Source organism: Octopus sinensis, linkage group LG9 (assembly GCF_006345805.1).
Source record: "Octopus sinensis linkage group LG9, ASM634580v1, whole genome shotgun sequence".
Lineage (NCBI taxonomy): Eukaryota > Metazoa > Mollusca > Cephalopoda > Octopoda > Octopodidae > Octopus > Octopus sinensis.
Window position 1 is genome coordinate 29,855,079 of NC_043005.1, and position 24,180 is coordinate 29,879,258.

At 36.8% G+C, this 24,180-nt stretch overlaps 1 protein-coding gene across 3 annotated transcripts in view; it reads left to right on the top strand.

The window, feature by feature from the left end:
* LOC115215564 (high affinity cAMP-specific and IBMX-insensitive 3',5'-cyclic phosphodiesterase 8B-like) overlaps nt 1-24,180 on the top strand; it is a 529,283-nt gene that overhangs the window by 371,560 nt on the left and 133,543 nt on the right. For all 3 annotated transcript variants that reach the window (XM_036505860.1, XM_029784763.2, XM_029784764.2), the window contains one exon: nt 6,792-6,982. In XM_036505860.1, the coding sequence (XP_036361753.1) occupies nt 6,792-6,982 (191 nt within the window). The remainder of the gene's footprint in view (nt 1-6,791; nt 6,983-24,180) is intronic.

The following is a 24,180-nucleotide window of genomic DNA, read 5'->3' on the forward strand; positions in this document are numbered from 1 at the left end:
AAGGATAATATGTGTCACCAGTGATGTAATTATTTTCGTTTTAACACATGATCTCAGATCAAATCACTTTCTAGACAAGCACATCTCTGAAATATATTAACTAAAGGCTTAGAAGTGAGGAGAGTAACATCTTACAAAACGGGAAGCAAATGCCTTGACAGTGACTCAGTTTCTGCTGACATTTTGTATAGAATGTTTTATACATGGCTGTTTGCTGGAAACTTAAGAATAATGAAGATATTAAGAGGAAGCATAGTCTCTCTCTCTCTCTTTCTCTCTCAGGCTTATGATTGTTACATCACTTTGGGGATTATGTATTTATATTCCAAGAGCAAGAGATAGCTATTAAATACATCCTAAACAAATGAGACAGCAAATACCTTAGCCCTTTCTTTCTCCCAAGATGAGATTGAAGATGTCAATGATGACATATTTTACAAGAGGGGATCAGTAACTGTCCTACCTTTTTATTACACATGAAGTTGTTGTTAAAACAATACATAAAAACCATCCACAGGAAAGATTGCCTTGGGATAAATGTATAAAAAATAATTCTGATGTTGAATCCATTCCAAACATAAGGAATATTAATGAAATATTCTCATGAAAACTTTTAACAACTGGAAACATATCAGGCCTGTCCAAAAACAATTCTATGTTATTTTAAGAAGGAATGAACAAAAAGTATATAGTTTTACAGGGTCAGCTGCCTCCCAGCTATAAACATTCCAAGCTAGACTGAGGTGGAATAAAATATATCTGGTCAACTTGTCCAATATCTACAACTTGTTTAGCCAAACTATAAACTGATCCAATCTAGAAGTTTACTATAATTTATATTGGGACTTACTTATGGTACTGTTTAACTCTTTAGCATTTAAATAGTTTGGAAAAGCTGAAGCATTTAAAAGTCACCACTGACCACTTTTCATTTCTATTCAATATAAATGATAATAGTGGTGGTAGTTTTGAGATGATGATGATGATACTGACCACTGACTCCCCCACCCCGTGCTAACTACTGACCCCAATACCGACCACTGGCTCCAATACTTTCCAATAATAAGCATGATTGTAGCAGACACTATTGTTAACATGACACTTTAACAAAAGGTATAACCTCAATGTATATCGTGATACTGTTATATGACATCACATAGTACATATAACATTCTATCATTATATAACATGGTACTATGTCTAACATAGTAATTACTATTACATTGTACTATATAACTTAATGATATACTGTTTGCTTTGTAGACCAATCTATTACCCAGTTCAGCCCCCAAAATCTTCATACATAATTCAGTAATAATCATCATTATAGAGTAATATGCAAATACAAGGGTTATCCTAAAAGTAATGTGGTGTATTGTTGTTCTCAAGAAGACCTGCCCACCACCACAGAATGGAGATTCTAAAACTACATAAAAGCATTATTGTGGGTGCTGATGCCATGTAAAAAGCACTGATCATTGCATAAAAAGCACCCAATGCACTCAATAAAGTCGTTGGCATTACGAAGGGCATCCACCTGTAGAACCTGGTGTGGCCTGTAGCCTTACCTGTTCCTGTCAAGATGTCCAACCCATGCCAGCATGGAAAACAGACGTTGGATGATGATGAATACAAAACTATGTACTGTTGTAGCCAGTTCTTTATGGACCCTTTCACCTCATCTGGGTCATCAAATCATCGTGCCTGAAGATTGGACCAAACTTGTGGAAGTCAGAGAGTGCCAGATCTAGGCTGTGCAGTGAGTGGTCAGCCCAGTTTGTCAACTGTCTGATTTGTTGCCCAGGGTGTGTGTGCTTATGCATTGTCTTAGTGAATGTCAATCATTTTCGGATTCCATTTTTGTCTCTTTTCCAATGGCTTCTTTAAGCTTTTTGAATGTCTCAATATATTGCTTGCTGTTCACAGTGCAGCTATATTTCAGAAAATCAAAGAGAATGATGCTCTTGTCTTCCTACAAAACAGTAAACCATGACTTCTTGGGCCTTGAAGAAACAGTGATGCCATGTCAAGAGCCATTGCTTTTGGCTCAGTGACATTTCTCCCTTTGTCACCAGATCAGAAAAAAAATCATATCTTCATTGGCTTCAAACACTTCCAACAAAGCAGAGCAAACTTTCTCTTTCCTCTCTTTTAAATTGAGTGTCAACTGCCAAGTTACCCACTTTGCCCACACTTTTCACCACTTTTTGTAATGTTTTTGTGACCACAGTCCAGCTGTGCAAAAACTCACGGATTGTGACTTATCGGCCCATCTGAAACAATTCATCCACTTGTTAGCAATTTGTGTCAGTGGTCGCAGTCAAGAACCATCCACTGAGTAGTTTGTCTGCAACGCTGCTTTCTTTTTTAAACTTTTCCATCCATCTGTGCACATTGCTCTTGTTATTGTTATCATTTCCCCAAACAACCTGTAGCTTTCCGTGGATGTTGGGCAGCCTACAGCCCTCTTTGTCAACAACTCAGTGATAGCACATTGCTTCTGCTTGGGACTCATTATCTGCCTGCAGTGAAGAAAAGAGGAAGGAGAGTTACAATGGAGGAGGAGTTACTGTAATTTGAATGACCTGTGTTGTGCCTACTTTTACATTGCATTAAGTTTTACCTTCATGTATTTTGTATATTCTCATCATCTAAGCAGTAAGCTTCACATAAATTGGATATATTTATCTTTTACGCCTCAATATTTGTAATGGGTTTTTCTTGTTTCCAGTAGAATAAATTTCGGGATAGTTTGTAATTTGATAAGAATGCTTGAGCAATTGAGGTTAGAAGTTAGGTAGAATATATGATGCTATGTCAATAAATGAAAACAAAGAGAAAAGCTATTGTGTTACATCACATACGTTTTGTTCTTTTATTCTTTTACTTGTTTCAGACATTTGACTGCAGCCATGCTGGAGCACCAACTTTAGTTGAGCAAATCACCCCCAGTCCCCTTCCTTTGTAAGCCTAGTACTTATCTATTGGTCCTTTTTGCCGAGCCGCTAAGTTATGGGGACGTAAATACACCAGCATCGGTTGTCAAGTGATGTTGGAGGGACAAACACAGACACACAAACATATACATATATATATATATATATATATATATATATATATATATACAATGAGCTTCTTTCAGTTTCCATCTACCAAATCCACTCACAAGGTTTTGGTCGGCCTGAGACTATAATAGAAGACACTTGCTCAAGGTGCCACGTAGTGGAACTGAACCCAGAACCATGTGGTTGGTAAACAAGCTACTTACCACACAGCCATGTCGGCACCTATTTAATGGTTGTTTAATGACCCTATAATATTTCAGGAAAGATTTCCCCTTTTCAAATATAAGAAGAAATAATTTGAGTTCAGGGAAATGTGTTGTTACTGGCAGAGCATTCTGGTGTATTGTGAGGTTGTAACCTGATAATTTTTATGTAGTTACAATAAATAAACCCCAGAAAATATGACAATAACAGTTGAAATTTCACTGGAAACTTTGTTTGACTATGTTGGTGCAGCCTTCTGGTTCACCAGTCCTCAGTCAAACCATCCAACCCATGCCAGCATGGAAAGTGGACGTTAAACAACGATGATGATGATGATGTGAATACACAGTAATGTGACTGGTGAGGTATTCAGAGAAGTTTATATATTTGTTCCTTAATTCATATCTCTCTGCAAAATTTGAAGGATTCTTGGAGAGATACACAAAATACTTAAGTAAATGGATGGGACATTTCAGTCGGATTTGTACAGAATATCCAATAAAACCTTCTGGAACAAATCTTTGTCCCTTAATGGATAAACCAATCTGTTGGCATCAGTGAAAAGTTTCTCCCCAAATCATCTACAATGGAATGTGCTATTGACCAAATCAAAGAATCTTTTCATGTCATATCAGTAATTTTCTGTAATTTTCTGATGACAGATGAGACTGTAAAAGCCACAAGTACATAATTAGTCACAATAATTGTACAAATGATGCCAATATAAATTCTACAAGACCAGCAGACATAAATAATCATACTTGATGACATTATGGAATATTTATCTGTTATAAAGTGACCAAAAGTTTGCAACCATTTATCAGCAGAATTACCAAAACATCACGGAGCTGTCAAATGTGTCTAATGCCAAACAAAAGGTGTAAAGTTAATGAAATTTACTAAAGCCAAAACGTTCACATAAGATCTACCTTTCCATCTTTCGTTAACCAATAATCCTTTCAACATAATTTTTGACTGAAATAAAAGAGAAAATAAGAAAGTATTCTTCAATCCTATTCTCTTCCATTCAGAGAACACCATTAAACTTTTGGTATATAATCTTTGAGCGGGTGTTTTGTTGAAAAGTTATGAGCATTTGATTCACTGCAGAATCAGCTTCATTATCACCACCACCACCACCTTGACCTTGTCAAGTATATCAGATCCAACCACAACATGCAGCCCTGGTCCAGGATTTGAACTCACAACCTCACTATCGTAAGCTCGATGCTCTAACAACTGAGCCATGCGCCTTCACTGACTTGAATATCAAACAAGCTAGCTTGTGGTATTTGTTCCTGCTCTTTTCATTCTGAGTTCAAATCCTGCTGTGGTCTACGTGGGTAGGGCACTTCATCAATTGCCCTAGTTAATGCTGTCATGTGACGGGTGTCTCTTGTGGAGGAGTCCAGCTTCTTGCAAGCATTCAGACCTGGTCTGAATTTATTTAAGGCTACCTTTCTACCCTACACCAGTTGCAGAGGCCCTGTAAAGGGTCACATGCACAGTTCTCTGACTCCTGACTAACATAGAGGGCGCTGGCTTCATTGCTATAGACTGAGAGGTTCAAACATAAAAAGAAGGACAGGACACAGGTCTATAATGGCAGTTCCATGTGAGGGGTAGTGGGAGGAATTGGAGCGGAGCAACATTTATATCTCTTTCAGCCTTTATTCTTTCTCTTGTTTCTGTCATTAGACTGTGGCCATGCTGGTGCGCTGCCTTGAAGGAGTTTTAGTCTCATGAATGACCCCCACCACCAATACTTATTTTTATATCTTTTTTTAAAGTTTGGTACTTATTGCATTGCTTCCTTTTGCTAAACTGCTAAGTTATAGAGACATAAACATATGAACACCAGTTGTCAATCAGTGGCGGGAGACAAACACACACACACACACACACACACACACACATATACGCTAAGCTTCTTTTCAGTTTCTGTCTACTAAATCCAAAATCCACTCACATGGCTTTGGTTAGCCTGAGGTTATAGTAGAAGACACGTCTGGGACTGAACCTGGAACCATGTGTTTGGGAACCAGACTTCTCACCACGCAGCCATTCCTGTACGTCCATACAGCCACACCTGTGCCAACATATATTCATGTACTTTAATACATTCTACTTCAGTTTGGGATTTGGTTTACAAGATTCTTTATGTGAGTTCATGTGTTGAAGCATATATTGTTGTATTTGGGGAGAGTCATTTTTGGTGCCTTATAATTTAACACACTCACCTGTAAAGTTTCCACTCATTTACTTATTTACACTCATAAGTAAATGAGTGGAAACTTTATCTGTGAGTGTCTTAAATAATAAGGCACTAATATATTCTCTTATACTAAAATAAAGTCTCATATCCATACGCATTCATATGTTCACACTCTCTTATACTATCATATATATGCATACACACTCATATATTTACATTTACATATGTTTATATAGTTGGAATTTACAAAAAAGCAAAACAAAAGACGAAGATGGGTGTGTAAACAACAAACAGATGTATTAATTTAACCCTCGGGAAGTGAGAAAGTCTTTTACATTTCGAGCCTACGCTCTTCAACAGAAAAGAACACACTATATATACAAATATGCAAAAACTAACTTTCTTATATTTAGTACAAGCACACAAAGTAGTGAGAGTTAATACAATGATGTGTACAGTTATTTTTAACTCTCCTACATATAAAAGGCATTTCATGAGGGGCTTTGTCTCAAAGAAAATTTTCTCTCTATAGACATCATCTGTAAAAACTGATCAAACCTAGCACCAAATGACATTAGCAGTGTCTTTGCTTAACCCTTTCGTTACCAACCCAGCTGAAACCAGCTCTGGTTTTGTATTACAAATGTCTTGTTTTCCTCCAAACCTAGTGGTTTCTATGGCTGGATGCCCTTCCTAATACCAACTGCTTTACAAAGTGGACTGGGTACTTTTTGTTTTTGCTACCAATACTAGGGAGATTGCCATGTAACTTGCAAGACACACCCACACGTGTGTGCATGTGTGTGTGTGTGCATATGTGTGTGTGTGCATATGTGTGTGTGTGTGTGTGTGTGTGCATTGTGTGTGTGTGTCTTTGTCCTGACATCATGTGATGGTTCTGAATGAGCATCACTCTCACACAAGTGATTTCATTCGTCTTCAGTTTCCTGTAATAAAAAAAAAACATGTCTGGACAATATTACTTTGCTCAGAAATCGGTGAGAGTTGGCAACAAGAAGAGGATCCTATCAAAGAAAATCTGCTTCAAAGAATTCCATCTGACCCATGTGTGTATGAAAAAGCGGACATTAAAATAACAGTGATGATGACACATGACAACAATAATAATGACCATGACACTGGCAAATCTTATTACAAATGCTGTACATTCATCACTATTTGTAGATAACTGCTTGTGTTTCCAAACATGACAGTGCATTATCAATAAAACAACCAGCATATTATTGGTGTCTATTTATTTTATAACAGTCTTATTACAAATTCTTTATCTGATTTACTCTTTGTAGGTGCTGCTTGTATTCCCAAAGGAAGACTCACAATGTGATGCTTTTCAAATGGCTGCCAATCGGCTGAAATATGATTTATTTGTGGTGCGATCTGCTGAAGCTGCTGTTGAGTGTTACAGAGAGTGTCATTACGATATTGTGATCATTGACCAACGCCAGAGTAAAATATTGGACTCTGAGCAAGTTTGCAGGTTAGTGTTTCTTCTTTATAAGAATCATCAAATTTTATGAAGGAAAGATGAGTCATTACATTAGACCCTAATTTTCTGGTAAATGAGGGGGTGAATGGGGGCTGAATGAGTGGAGGAGCACCAGATGAAATGTTTTGAGGTTTTTAGTTATTGACATTGTCATTATCATCTTTTGATGATTATCATCTAATAGGCACTGGCTAGCCAGAGGACTGTACCAAGTTCTATTATTTGACATTGTTTCTCTGGTTGGTTGCCAACAAATTTACAGAGTGTGGACTGGATGTTTTTTATGTGACACCAGTACAAGTGAGGTCACCAACTTGCAAGACAAAGACCTATCAACTTGAGGGAGGTGGTTTTGTGCTGGCTGATGGGAGGTTAATGTCTCTAATAGGAATAAGTATGTTGTTGTGGAGGAGATACATGGCTACCAAAGTTGAAAGAGAGAGAAAGAGAGAGAGAGAGAGTGATGAGAGTGGAGCTGTGTTAGGGCATATCCTCAAGGTACAGTGGGGAGTGGGGTGAATGTATGGGAAATGGTGCAGTACAGAGGATTGAACAGGGTAAGAGGACAGTGGTGGGGGCTAGAGATGAACGTTCCATAGGAGTATGAGGAGAAATGGTTAGAGACGGGGTAGAGGTGACTGTAGAAAGTGATGGTGAGAGATATAGAGGTGGCTGGTGGTGGTGGTGGGTGGACACTGTGGTAGATATGTGCAGGCATCAAGAGTGGTAGCAAATAAGAGAGGTGTTAAAGATGAAGTAAAGTAGAGGGAGGAGAGCAATGGCTGCAGGCACTGAAAGGAGGTAATTGGTAGAAACAGTGAGCAGAGAAAAGAATGAGAAATGGAAGCGGTTACAGTCTTTTAAATTCTAAGTTTCTATCCCTTTGGTATCGATAAATAAAGTACAAACCAAATACAGGGGCCTAGAATTGATTAAATTAATTCCTCACCTCCTCTAAAACGTGTGGTCTTGGGGCAGTATCAAAAAATAATATTTATCCACAATCTGTAAACTATTGTTCCTCTGTAACAAAATATTGCAAGATGTTCCTCTGTAACTAAATATTGCAGTTTAGCATGATTCCATATTTGTACATGCATTATAAATATTCTTTTCTACTCTAGGCACGAGGCCCGAAATTTTGGGGAAGGGGGCCAGTCGATTAGATTGACCCCAGTATGCATCCGAAAGGATGAAAGGCAAAGTCAACCTCGGCAGAATTTGAACTCAGAATGTAAAGACAGGTGAAATACCACTAAGCATTTTGCCTGGTGTGCTAACGTTTCTGCCAGCTTGCTGCCTTAGACATTATAAATATTACACCCACAGAGATTATAATCTAAGACTGTTTCAAGTGTTTGTATAATATTTTACTTGTTGCCTTTTGCCTGAATCAGTAAATGTTTTCTTTACAAAGGCATTTTCCCCCATTTAGAATGGCCGAGGAGACCATTTCAGATTGAAACACTTTGCCTGGGCCATCCACTGGCATTCTGAATGAAGCCCTATGGTTTTTCTGAGACCACCCCTATACTTAGCTTTGTGGACTTGGATAAAGCCTTTGACAGGGTCCCTCGATCCCTTATCTGGTGGGCGATGCGGAAACTGAAGATTGATGAATGGTTAATAAGGGCTGAAAAAGCCCTTTACAGAGAGGCTGTTAGTAAGGTTAGGATTGGCAATGAGTATAGTGAAGAATTTCGGGTAGAAGTAGGCGTCCACCAAGGTTCAGTCCTCAGTCCCCTTTTATTCATCATAGTCCTCCAGGCAATAACAGAGGGGTTCAAAACAAGTTGCACCTGGGAGCTCCTCTATGCTGATGACCTGGCCCTCATAGCAGAATCACTACCGGAACTAGAAAAGAAATTTCGTGTGTGGAAGCTAGGTTTAGAATCAAAAGGCCTTAGAGTCAATGTAGCAAAGACCAAAGTTCTAGTAAGCAGGAAGGCAAACTCACCACACACCCCCTTAGGTAGGTGGCCCTGCTTGATCTGTAGGAAAGGTGTAGGTAGAAACTCCATAAGATGTACCCAGTATAAGCTATGGACACATAAGAGGTGCAGCTACATCAAAGGAAAATTAACCGAGAAGATAGCTTTCATGTGCAGCAGATGCACAGGGGCAATAGACACCACAGATACTCAGAAAACAGATTCCATTACACTCTAAGGGATGAAACTAGAAGTAGTTGATAGTTTCAGCTACTTAGGTGACCAAGTTAGTAGTGGGAGTGGATGCTCTGAGAGTGTTACCACTAGAATAAGAATAATCTGGGCAAAGTTTAGGAAGCTTCTACCCCTACTGGTGACAAAGGGTCTCTTGCTCAGAGTGAAAGGTAGATTGTACAATGCATATGTGCAAACTGCCTTGCTTCACGGCAGTGAAACATGGGCTGTGACAGTGAGGGACAAGTGTAGGCTTGAAAGAAATGGAGCTAGCATGATCTGCTGGATGTGTAATGTCAGTATCCATGCACGACAGTGTGTAAGCACCCTAAGAGAAATGTGAGACATAAGAAACATCGGATTTGGCATGCAAGAGAGACGTTTGCATTGGTATGGTCATGTGGCCTCTAGCCCACAGATGTACCATCTCATGTCTCTTTCTTTTCTACTGCTATTATTTCTATTTTTCTGTTCCTCAAATTTGCAAGGACCATACAGCTAATAAAAGATAATGTGAGAACTTCTAGGACATGACATGACCTGACAGCAGCCAAATCCCCTTCAAATCACAGACTTTAAAAAATGCAAAGAACTATAGGATAATGTAGATCTAGATAGACTGGGTCTGAAGGAAGAGATGGAATGGTTACAGCTGGAATGTCTTCGTTTGTAAGTTTATTGGGTCATGGTTGGGTCTAAGCAACAGCATTACTTTAGGCTTGACTCTGAGAATTAAATTATTATATTGACCCAAGAAGAATGAAAAAAAAAACTGTTGTCAAATTAAGCAAGATTGAAACCCAGAGTATGGAGACAACTAGAATAAATACAATTAGACATTAAGCTGCATGATTTACCATTCCCACAGACATTCCGGTCTTTGTATAGCCAGACAAGTATAATTATAATTTATACATAATTTCAGGAAAAGAAAGCAAGTATAGCAGTCTACAGACTTCATATTTAGATTAACTATGATTAGTTCTTCTAATTTAGAAAAAAAAATGAATAAATAAATAAAACCCATTGTCTTCAGTCCAGTTCTTCAGAATGTGATTCTCACACACAAAAGTGACATTCAAATTTTTCTCATTTGGATTACCAACAAATCTGTGACTATTATTGGCTTTTTCTGTTTATTATTAAGTTCTTGTTATCATTGTTGTTGTTGTTATTCTTTTAATCTTTTCTCCTTCCAGCTGTGAGTTGACCATAGGATAATAATGACACCTTTTGTATCTTTCTGTGTCCATCTATTTGCCCTTTCACTGACCTAGTCATCTGCCTGAAACACTTACATTTTCACAACATATTGTCCACTGACAACACATTGTTTGCACTGGAAAGCTTTCCCTGCAAATCAGCATGACTAATTTCACTGCATATGTATGTATGTACATATGTATGTATATGCATATGTATGCATGTATGTATATATATGTATGTGTATGTGTACGTATGTATGTAGGTGTGTGTGTGCGCGCTAGTAGAAATATATGTGTAGAAGCAGGCTTCAATCAAACACACATACTCATGGACACACGGACACACACATATATATGTATATATATACACTTATATACACCTGAAACTCTGGCTTTGTAGTACAACAGCTGTGACTGCTATGGTTTTGCTATTTAATTATACAGATATCAATGTCCATTCTTATTGCTTCCCAGCTAACAAGCTGTTACAGCTTCCCTGCCTACTTTTGATTTGCTTTTTTTTGTTGTTCTTTTTTTCTTTTTTTTTTGTCCTTATTTTACCATTTCTTCTTGCAATCAATTAATTTATCTTTCTCAAATGACTGTTTTTGTCACATTCATGAAAATAGAACCCTGTTGTTGGCAGGAATGGTTATTTTTCAACCCAATACATGCAACTCTATCTTAGAACATTCACAATACAACAAATATGCAAATTATCTTAATGTGTAAAGATACAGTTTTATGGCCTTGCAATGTCTCTGAAAACTAAATTAATACAACACAAAATGGGTTTCATATTTCTATATAGACATTGTCACATAACACTAAGTTTTAATGAAAGGCACCTATTCCTGTGTGTGATGCAGAGAACGCAGATAAATTTAAACCCTTAACCTAGTCAACTCCTAAAAGCAATCAGTTCAACCAGTCACCCTGCAACCACTTTTTAAAATTTTCTGTGAGAAGTTCTTCAGTGAAACACTTTGTTGGTTGACATTGCCAGTAATATGATGCATGGGATTTGTATAGTCCTTTGGTCTAATAGGATTACCGTTGAAGTCCATCTTGTATTCTGAAAGATGAGGAACGTGGATGGGGAAGTAATTCTAGAGAGTCACATTGGCCAGCAGACTTCATATGAATGTGTGGGTGAAATTGTTTAGGTTAACCTATTAGCATCCAGATTATTCTGTCAAATGTGATGCTTATTTATTGACATTTGTTTTGAATTAATCATGTTTTTATCTTTTAGCTTTGAGACTTCGATTATGACTTTTGGTATGACATTGAGAGATAGGCATGAGAATCTGTATTTGGCATGAAGCAAACAGAATATTTTGGCTGGATATGGTCGGTTTAAATGCTAAAGGGTTAAGGTAGCAGAGGTTGTTGGGGTAGGAGCAGAAAGGGCAGAGAGAGGAAACGGCACACATGTGTGATTTCACTGTGTTGGTAACCAGATTTCTTTTGGATGTGGTCTGAGATGTTTGTGTATGTAACAATGGCATCATTCTATATCTGTGAACAGTTCTGCAATGTGTTCTACGATGTCTGTGTATCTAACAGTGACACTATCCTGTATATGTGAGCAGGAGACTGCCCTTGATTCTATGCTGCAGAATTTTGGTTTTAAAGTGAGCTAAATTAAAACTTCCTATTAAAATTTCATGCTAGTTTATGTTCCAAACATCAGTTTAATAATGGATAAAACCATTCTACAATATTCTTAATTTTTATTTAATTAATTGGAAGGAAAACAATGTATTTCAAGAGAAATATGGTAACAAAAGAATTAAAGTATCAATAACATAGCTGTCATCAAAATTCTAAAGGATAAAGGTTGACTGGTGAAAGATGCAGTTGGTGTTAAGAAGGACATCCAGCTGTAGAAACTGCCTGATCAGATTGGAGCCTGGTGCAGCCTCCTAGCTCTCCAGACCTCAGTCAAACTGTCCAAAATGGCAGCATGGAAAACGGACGTTAAACAATGATGATGATGGTGGTGGTGAATAATTATTTCAAATTTTAACACAAAACCAGCAGTTTTTTTAAGGAGAGAGTACTTGACCAGTATTTTCTTTTATCAACCTGGAAAGAATAAATGGTAAAGTTGATTTTGGCAGCATTTGAACTCAGAATGTAAAGGGCACGGCATTTAGTGTGCTAATAGTTCTGCCAGTTTTGTCCCCATAATAATAATAATAATAATACTAATAATAATCCATATATATGTGTGTATGTATACATATACACATATATAACAAATCATGAGAACTGAGAGATTATAAGAGAAAGCCACACAAGTGACTCCACTAAGGGTTTTTTTCTTCAGGCATAACAATTCACTGAAATGATCTGGGTTTGTCTGAATGAGTTCCTGGCTATTACAAGACCTCTACTGCATCTAATGACCACTTTGAAATGATGTTATCATTGGAAAGATAAACAGTATGTGTGATGAGTAAATATATAGAAGTATTTAACGGAATCAATACTTGAGTTAAGTGGTTGCATCATTGAATGGACACGACTTCATTCTCAATGAACATTTTATATACAAGATGGCAATGTAAATTATACATACCGATGTTATTTAAAGTATTTGCACATGCATTGCATCTAAACCATCAACATCCTCATTTAACATCCATTTTACATGCTGTCATGGGTTAGATGCTTTGACAGGCTCCGGCTAGCTGTAGGGCTGTGGTGAGCTCCAATGTCTGCTTAAGTATGATTTTTATGGCTGGATGCCCTTCCTAATGCCAACCACTGCATAATGTGTACTGGGTGCTGTTTTCAATCCACTGGTACATGTGAGTATGCCAAGTAACTTGCAAGACAGGAAAAGAAGAGGAAAAGGTAAAAGGAAAACTCAGGTGGTGTTGGGGGGGGGGCAGTATTTGAGAGTGCTAAGAGATGGCTACATGCCAAGTATTGGGAGATTAAAGTGTGAGAGAAGGGTCTGCATACATAACCCCTAAACTGGATACATATATAAAATATACCACTCTATACACATGTAGCATATATACTATTTAAATATGTAAAATATATGCAATACAACAGTGTTACTTTTCTACTCTAGGCACAAGGCCCGAAATTTTGGGGGAGGGGACCAGTCAATTAGATTGACCCCCGTATACAACTGGTACTTAATTTATCAACCCCAAAATGATGAAAGTTGACCTTGGAGGAATTTGAACTCAGAATGTAAAGACTGACAAAATACTGCTAAGCATTTTGCTCAGCATGCTAACAATTCTACCAGCTCGCCGCCTTAAAATTCTTCTCTATTCTAGGCACAAGGCCCAAAATTTTGGGGGAGGGGGCCAGTCAATTAGATCGACCCCAGTATACAACTGGTACTTAATTTATTGACCCCGAAAGGATGAAAGGCAAAGTTGACCTTGGAAGAATTTGAACTCAGAATGTAAACTGACAAAATACTGCTAAGCATTTTACCCTGCGAGCTAATGTTTCTGCCAGTTTGCTGCCTTAATACAAGAGTGTTACTGGTCATGTAATGGATAACTTTGGAAGAAATACTTTTGCCACCACAAATAACATCAGGAAATATGGCAGACATACAATAGTTATAATTTAATTTTTATCAAATTTCTTGGTTCTTATGCAAAATGGTGGAATGAATATTAATTTCCAAAAGAAACATATCTTAAAATAAAATTAAACAAATTTTTCATTTGTAAAACTCCGCCCATAACTACTCAGTCATTTACTCCCTCTCTTCTCCTTTCTGTCTTTTATCCGTGTGTGTATATGTGTTCATGTGTTTGTGTATGTGCGTGTATATTAGCTCTTTTACTCATTGCTTACCACCAAGCCTCATATGTGCACTTATCTTGCACCTCTTAAGTTAATTCTCTCTGTATTTCTCTTTAACTCTCTCTCTCTCTCTCTATCTATCTATCTATCTATCTATCTATCTATCTAACTATCTATCTATCTATCTATCTGTCAAGCTATTTATCTCAATATACATATGTATTACATATGTGTGCATAATATTTAATCTATTCACACATACAACATCTAAATGATGTATATGCATTCAAATTATATACGTGTATAACATTTAAACTATTGTGTGAAATACACCATTCTCATACAGCATATTTATATATAAGAAAATATATTAACAATCATTTACAACTTAGGAAACATATTATGTGTGAGAAAGTGTGTACCTGGTTGTGCCTCCTTGTGGAAGATTTCTACTCAAATGACATTCATACAAGCAGCATCATTTGCTTAAATCTGTGAAAAAACATGTGCAAAGTTAATGGAGGCAACCATTAACAATAGCATCTTCCAATACCTTTGAATCTCTTTCTCTCTCTCTCTTCCTTTTATGATTACAGCTAGTGGTGGACTGGATCTAAAAATATTGGTTGCCAGGAGACTAAGGGGGCCCACCCACAACTACAATGCTATCAATTTTTTTTTTTTTGTTAAAAGTATTCTACAAACACAACCAGGCTGAAATAATTAAAGCATTCTTCCAGGAGTGAATAAAAAAATTCTCAAACTTGAGGGGATGGACCCCTGAGATACTAACATGGGCCCCCATAAATGGATTCTAATGTCACAGGGGCCCACTTGCCATCGGACAAGCAGGCAACCTGGCCAGTCTACCACTGATTACAGCTTCCATAGAGCTACATCAACTGAAGACCTACTTTCTTATGTCCCCCACCAGTGGACTGTCACTTGGGAGAAATTTAGTGAAAGTCATGCTGTTGATTTGTTGAACAAAAACACCAATTAAGTCTTTCACCATGCCTGGCCTTTTGAATCTCATATCAAAACTTGCTGTCGATGGGTTTCACATATCTGCTATTTCTTGGGTCAGTAGCTTCCTCCCAGGTTGCAACATCACACAGAATATGTTGTTGGAAGTCATTCCATTCCATTCTCAGTCAGTTCTGCTGTACTCTAGGATTCACTTTTGTCTTCCAATCTCTGCTTTCTTACATCAGCCACTTTCATGCTATCAGGCTTGACAAGACCTCCTCTTACACAGATGATTAAGCCCTTCATTCCTCCCTAATCCCCAACAAAGCATCATCCACAAGCATCGTAGACCAACTTGGGCCAAACCTCTATGAATGAGGACCTTGAAAACATCCTCCATTGGGACCATGACACTCTTGTCACTTTCAGCACTGAAACCTCAAGTATTACTGGTATCAAGAAAACACCATCACGCCACACACAACTTAAATATGAGCAGCAGACAACTAGAGCCTTCATAGTTATGTAACTCCTCTACTCTAGCACTCCTGACCCACTTGTCTCTCATTCTCTCATCACTATTGCTGTATCCGATACCACAAAGTTGAAATTTTAGGAATGAGAGCATTTAGCCGGTAGTTGGCATGGTTAGATTGGTGGCTTGGTTGGTTTGAGGTATTTTTGCACTTTGTGTGTGTGTATGTGTTTGTGTGTGTGTGTGTGCATGTGTGTGCTTGTGTTTCCTTATTCTGACATTGTGTGATAGTTGTAGCTATGTGTCTCTGCCATACAAACTGTGATATTTGTCTCCAATCTTCCATTAAAACATGCTCCACCACAGGAAAATATTACCTAATTTGGAAACAAGTCAGGATTGGCAATAGAAAGGTCATCCAGCCATAGAAAACCTGCCCCATCTGACTCGTGCAAGAATGGAATAGTGGACATTAAATCAATGATGAAGATGATAGCCACCCATCAAAACTTAGCACCCTCCAAAAGCAAGCAATTGCTCATTTATAGGAAGAAATTAAAGAGAGAATACTAAGGAAATGCTAGGCTACTGCAAGGTTTTTTTTTATTTTTTACCATGAGAAAGCGCTGTATGCTCCTATAATCACATTTTCTCATTCTTACACAATATGCCTAGTGTCATGATAAAATCAAGACAACTGAACTTGTAAAGAATGCAAGAAGTAGCCAAAATGGTTGAAGGGTCTCCAAATATCTCAGTACTGTCTAATATGGCATGTAGCCTAGCATTGACATCATACCAGATGGAGTAAAGATTATTTGCCAACATAACATGGCAGTCATGGTTTAGGATGAATATTGCTGTAATTTAGCCCCAGGTGACATCGTTTCCAGCTGGCTATATGACACAATCTGTATCCTTATATTTCTGAACAAGGAAATCTAGCAGCTCCACTCAGCTCAAAATGATATCTGTGTATCGCAATTTCCAGGTTATTTCCCTTCATCAGCACAGAATAACTGTTTGGCTAAATTACAGCAACATTTGTCCTAAACCAGGACTGCCATGTTATGTTGGCAAATAATCTTTACTCCAAAGTACTGTTGCTGAATATCTCTCATGAGATTTACAAATAGTATCATGCCAGATGTTTGCCTTATATCATAGATTCGAGACCAGCCTGATGGTATGTTGCTGCCTGAACCAGATGCCTTCACTGGCCTCGTTCCACCAACTTCAACATTTTTTTTTAGATCAAGTTCGTTTATTTTCTTCTGTGCCTTGTTTAAATGATTGTAAACATGCCATTAACCACACACACACACACACACTACTAGATATTTATTGATTCCTCTGAGTTTATTTGATCTTTGATAGGGCAGCTAAAGTTGTCTTCCTCCAAGTGAGCTTGGAAGGGTTGCCAGTTTAGTTACATGCAACAGGTTCTACTGAATTACAGGTCACCAGGAGCACTTACATGAAACCTAATGTATTCTAGATACATATATTTATGCACACACACAGACACACACTATACTTCAATGCAGGTACATACACATGCAAATGTGTGTATCTGTGTGTGTGTGCATGTGTGTGTGTGTGCATGTGCATGTGTGTGTGAGTGTGTGTGTGTGTAAATAGGTGAAGGCATGGTTGTGTGGTAAGAAATTTGCATCCTAGCCACATGGTTCCAGGATCAATCCCTCTGCTTTGGCAATTTAGACAAGTGTCTTCTACTACAGCCCCAGACTCACCAAAGACTTGCGAGTGGATTTGGTAGACAGAATCTGAAAGAAGCCCATCGTATATACACATGTGTGCATGTGTGTGTGTCTGTGTGTGGGGGGGGGGTGTACATGTATGTGTATGTGTGCAGGCATGTCTGCTATCATAAAAACTTTGCTTCCCAATCACATGGTTCTGTGTTCAGTTCCATTGCATGGTAACCTTGGGCAAGACCAAATCCCAGTGAGTGGATTTGGTAAACAGAAACAGAAAGATGTTCATCGTATGTATATTCTGAATGTGTGTGTGTGTGTGTGTGTGTGTGTGTAAGTGTGTATGTGTGTGAAGGTGTGTGTATCCATGTGTGTGTGTTCTTGCTTTGACACCACATGATGCTGTTAATGACCAATGCCACCATGCAAACTGAGTCCTTTATTCATGTTTGCTGTGAAAACATGTCTGGTCATAGGAAAATATTGCCTTACTTGGGAATTGGTAAGGTTTGGCAACAAGAGGAGCATCCAGCTATAGAAAACACCACCTTAATAAAATTCCTTATTACTCATATTAGCAGGGAAAAGCAGAGATTAAGATTATAAGTAATATATAAAATGAACATATACAGCGGCAAAGTGGCTGAGTTCCTTTTGAGTGTTGGGCTTCATGGAGGCAAAGTGGCTGAGTTCCTTTTGAGCATTGGGCCTCATGGAAGCAAAGTGGCTTTCAAGTTTTGGGCCTCATGGAGGTAAAGTGGCTGAGTTCCATTCCAGTGTTGGGCCTCACGGAAGCAAAGTGGGTGAGTTCCTTTCGAGTGTTGGGCCTCACAGAGGAAATGACTGAGACCTTTGACATCATGTTATACTTGAGAAGAAGACCCATCAAGCTGAGTAAAATTGCAGTCATAGCAGATACTGGTGTTATGCAAATGGCACCTGTGCTGGTGGCATGTAAAAACACCCACTACACTCTTGGAGGGGTTGGCATTAGGAAGGGCATCGGGCCATAGAAAACCATGCCAAAGCAGACTGGAGTCTGGTGCAGCCATCTAGTTTACCAGTCCTGGTCAAACTATCCAACCCATGCCAGTATGGACAATGGATGTTAAATGATGATGATATATATATCCTATAAGTTCATTTATAGATACAGACTATGGTCTTAAGAAATATATGATTAGTAGAAACGTGCATAGTGATGCATTAAAATATTTATAAATTCCATCCAAGGGTCATTATTATTATTATTATCATTATTATTATTATTATTATTATTATTATTATTAGTGAAGAAAACAAAGGACCACTGATGCGGTCACAGGAGTGTGATGAAAGAACTCTGGCCGAAATAAGATTAAGATTAATGTAAAAAATAAATAACACTGAAGCAAAATAACACCAAATATAAAGTGCGTGTGTTTTTATTGGCTAAACTGGCAAAATGACCATTCCGAAATATAATATCATTATTATTATTATTATTATTATTATATATGTGTATGTATACATATATATGTATATGTTTATAAAGATATATATATATATATATATAATATATATATATATATATATATATATATATAATATATATATATATATATATATATTATATATATATATATACATATATATATATATGCATGTGTGTGTGTGTGTTTGTGTGTGTATGAATGCATCTGTATTTAAAGGTATGTGAATAGCTAAGATGTATACCATTACTTAAGTTTTGCAATTACTCACTTGTAGACAGGTGTAAACATGAAACTCAGATGATGGCAAATGGCAGAACGGAATAAATATAATGACATCACACACCAACTACTTACTGAGTCAATTATTCTTTTGTTCATTTCAAACAATGTGTATATGTGTGTGTATGTGTTCATATATGTGTGTGTGTGTGTGTGTGTGTATACACACAACACACATGTCTGTGTTTTAAATGTGGTAATTTTGCACATGTACACACAAACATACACATACATGTATGCCTATCTTTTCAGCTATCTATATCTATGTCTATATCTATCTCTAAACACACTCTCACACGCGTGCATACACACACACACACACATACATACATATATGTGCACACACATCATCAACACATACATTATGTGTGTGTGTATATATGTATATGAAAGCATGCATTACATATATATAGGTATACATATATATAGGTATACATATATATAGGTATACATACATACATACATACATACATACATACATACATACATACATAGAAATAAATACATACATACATACATACATAGAAATAAATATATATATATATTATAAAGAGAAGTCAAGTAATATAAAAAATTAATTAATCACAAAACAACATACACACAATAAATATATAAAAAAAATATATAAAATAGCAGCTAAGACAATGTTAATTAAAATGTTATTATAAGTGAAGAATAATGTCAATATAATACTAATTCTGAAATTGGTGAAAGAAAGAATTCTCTTGTAGACAACATCTAACTAATGAATTTTAACACATCTAATAAAAGACTGTAAAAAGCAGGTATTAGTTTCTGCCAGCATCACTTTAGAAAGATGATACTCTTTCCAGCATCATCTTTAACTGGTTTTACTTTCTCTATTTCGTTTTACTTTCTTCTCTCTGTGGAATGGTTTTGCTTTGTTTGCGTGGTGTTTTTCTTTCATTCTTTGTCGTTTAATTCTTGCTGTTGGTTTGTTCCAACTTCAAAAAGCATCGAATGCAAGCAAAGGTTTTGTTTTCACATTGATTCAACAAGAATGACATGAAAATTTACACACAACTATTGAGCACATGTGTGTGTGTGTGTGTGCACGTGCGCGTGTGTCTGTGTTTATGTGTGTGTGCGTGTGTTTGTGTTTATGTGTGTTGGTGTGTGTGTGTTTGTGTGTGTATTTGTGTGTGTGTGTATGTTTGTGCGTCTGTTTGTGTATGTGTGTGTTTGTGTGTGTATCTTTGTGTATGTGTGTGTTTGTGTGTGTGGTGTGTGTGTGTGTACATGACTAAGAAGCTCGCTTTGCAACAAAGTAGTTTCAGGTTCAGTCCCACTGCACAGCACCTTTCACAAATAAATGTCTTCTACAATTATCCTGGGTTAACCAGTGTCTTGTGAGTGAATTCGGTAGATGGCAACTGCATGGAAGCTTATTATCACAAGCCAGTGAAAGAGTGCAGCATCTGAACGTGGGTGATACTAGTGTCACTTTGACTAGCTTCTGTGCTGGTGTCACATAAAAAGCACCATCCAATCATGGTCGATGGTGGCTCTTCTGGCCCCTGTGCCGGTGGCATGTAAAAAGCACCCACAATACTCTCAGAGTGGTTAGCGTTAAGAAGGGCATCCAGCTGTAGAAACACTGCCCAGATCAGATTGGGGCCTGGTGCAGCCACCTGACTTCCCAGACCCCAGTCAAACCATCCAACCCATGCCAGCAATGAAAATTGACGTTAAACCTTGATGATGATGATATATATATATATGTATGTATGTATGTATATATAAGATAAACTTACATGGAAAAGGATGCGTGGCATTGAATCATATAAAAATATACATAATATATATATATGTATATATATATATATATATATATACATATATACAAACATATATGTACATACTTACATATATGTGTATATACATACGCATATATGGGTACATACGAAATAATGGAATACAAACTTTTATTGTGAACAACAAAAGAAACAAATGACAGAAAAGACAAATAACATAAAGACTGACCCTTTATCAGTTGTCGGCTCTTTTATCTACTCCACATTTCGAATTTAATGAGTTAGATGTGATCTTTATACAATACTTAATGCATACAAACATGCTGCTTAAGTTTCATGTTGAAAGCTCCATCTGCACCTTATTTAGAACACAATACTTCATCAGGCACAACGAAAACATGGCTAATTTTCAATAAAGCCACAAATAACAAGAACTAAGAAGAGTATGCTTTATAAGAAAGCAAGAGATAGCAAAAGGGACATAATTCTTTTATTGTCAGTTGAGTAATGCCCCCTTTGGTCAATATGCATTTTGGGGTAAAATTATATTTGAGAATATTCAGAACAATTCAAGAATGGATTTTAAAACATATTTGACATAGATGGCATGTTCTGTGGATGTGAAGTGAAATAATTTTATATATGAAATGTCTTGTTCAAACTGGGTTTGGGTGAAAAATAAACGCAAGGGAATTTGTTGTGGTTTATGTTTATCTGTGTAACTCTAATTTGGAAGTACTGAATGATCCTGACCAACACCTAACTTAAATGAAGATGTGAAACATGTCTATTTATATAAGATGTTGAGGGTGCCCTTACATAGATGTTATCCTAGCTGATTATTATGCAGGGTTAGGCAGAATTTTTTAACAACCGGTATTTGTCAGTATAGGAATATTGATTAAAGCAATGTATGCAGTTGCCAGAGCTTTTGACTTGTCTGCTGTGCAAAAACTGATATTTCTTTGCTTTGTTGATGTATATTTTGTTCTTATGGGAATTTGCCACTTTATTATGTAATCTGTTTTAGACTCTCTCAGACTCCAAATATAACTGGGCTGTTGTGTGGAAGTCTGTCAACACATCTAAAGGAAGTGTCATGGTTATGAAACCTTTGCTTGAACTTACTCTCAACCATACCTATGCACTGTTTCTTAGGTGGTGGGTATAAAATCATGGCAGTAACTTTGACTTTATACATCAATACTTCCATGATCTAGTCTAAGAACATTGCAATTCCTTTACATGACCTGATCTTAGAGGTACGTTTCAGTCCTCCTTTATGAACAGCCTTAAAATAGGATGGTTGATTGATTTGTGGAGAATAGCACTTTATGTTAGAGAAACAACTGTAGCTGGTTTTGATACAACTTATGATATAAATCTTCCTGTATATACAAGTTTCTGGAAAATTCATATCGAGAACGATTTAAAACTTCTTAACTTCATTAATCTTAAAGTTAATGATAAAAACAAAAATGAAAAATAAAAAAAGAACAACAAACCAAGAAACGTGTCTGGGTCTGTTCCTGGATCATGAAGGTTGTGTAATAAGAATGAAAGAAATACTTTCATCACAACCATTAGGTAGTAGTGCACTGCTTTCTTTCTACTAATGTTATTGATTAGCTTTCTAAAGACAAAAGCAGGATGTTCGGAGTGTTTTGTTTTATATCTTACTTTCTCAATCTGTTTATGGAAAGAGTTCTAAGTATTTGATTCTAAACTGAAAAGTCTGTGAAGTCTGAGTAAGAGAATTTGGCGGCTACAGTAATTTAAAATGCTAAATTATTGACTGACTACAAGGTTCTTTGTGGAGGTATCTCAAGTCTGTGACTGCCACTATGATGGAATACAGCCAAATTACTATCTTGGTGGAATTTGATACTGCAGTTAGTAAACTTACTATTTAATAGGTCCAGTAGACCATCTAGATCCCATATGTCTGTGCTCTTGTATGAGATATGCCAGCACAATGTGTTCTGTGATGTACCAACAGAAAATATCAGGACACCATATATTTCTCAGTTTTCAATTTATTCACAGCAGATTTAATCACAATAAAGCTTTTTCCCCCTCCAGTCAGCTTCAATCCAACAGATCTGTAGTCAAATGTATTTCATCTGTACCCATCCTTTCATCCTTCTTTGAATTAGATAAAATGTTTTATGGCACTGTATTATCAAAGGTTGAGATTTGAAGAAGATTGGTCTGCTAGTTCTACCATGTAAGAGATTCTTTCACTGGCTTGCCATAATAATGGAAACTGCATGCACTCTTTCACTGGCTTGTGATAATAAGCTTCCATGCAGTTGCCATCTACCGAATTCACTCACAAGACACTGGTTAACCCAGGATAATTGTGGAAGACATTTATTTGCGAAAGGTGCTGTGCAGTGGGACTGAACCTGAAACTACTTTGTTGCAAAGCAAGCTTCTTAGTTGCACACACACACACACACACACACACACACACACACACACACACACACACACACACACACACACACACCACAAACACACACATACACATGCACAAAAAACAAACCCAAACGCAAAATGATGGTGTACAATGGTGTAGTTGTGTCTCCCTGTTGTATGGATGTGAGATGTAGACCCTGTGCTGCCATGACCAGAAGAAACTTGAACAATTCCATCAAAAGAAACTTCAGTCTCTCTTGAATGTTGAATGGGAAGACTCTGTTACCAACATTGATTTACAAAAGAGAGCAGGACAAATTAACATGGAAGCTACAATCATCAAGGACCACCTCAGATGGGCAGACCATGTGGCTCACATGGGGAAAACAGGGTCCCAAAGATAATCCTATTTGGGGAATTAAGCAATGAGAGATGCCCTCATAGACACATCCTGCAACACTACAAAGGCCAATGGAAGAAAACTCTGAAGATTATGTATGTATATATATATATATAAATAAATAAATAAATATGTATATATATATATATAAATAAATATAAATATAAATATATATATATATTATATATTATATATATATATATATACATATATATATATATAATATATATATTATATATATATATATATATATACATATATATATATATATATATATATATATATATATATATATATATATATACATATACACACATATATATATATATATATATATATATATATATATATATATATATATATATATTGATAAAAACGGTAAGATAACAAAAGAAAGAAAGAGACCTTGATATTATGTAAATTGAGGAATTTATCTATAAATGTAATATGTGACAATTATAACTGAAGAGATGGTGGCATGGATTTCCACCTTGGCATCCGAAACTCGGAGTTTTATC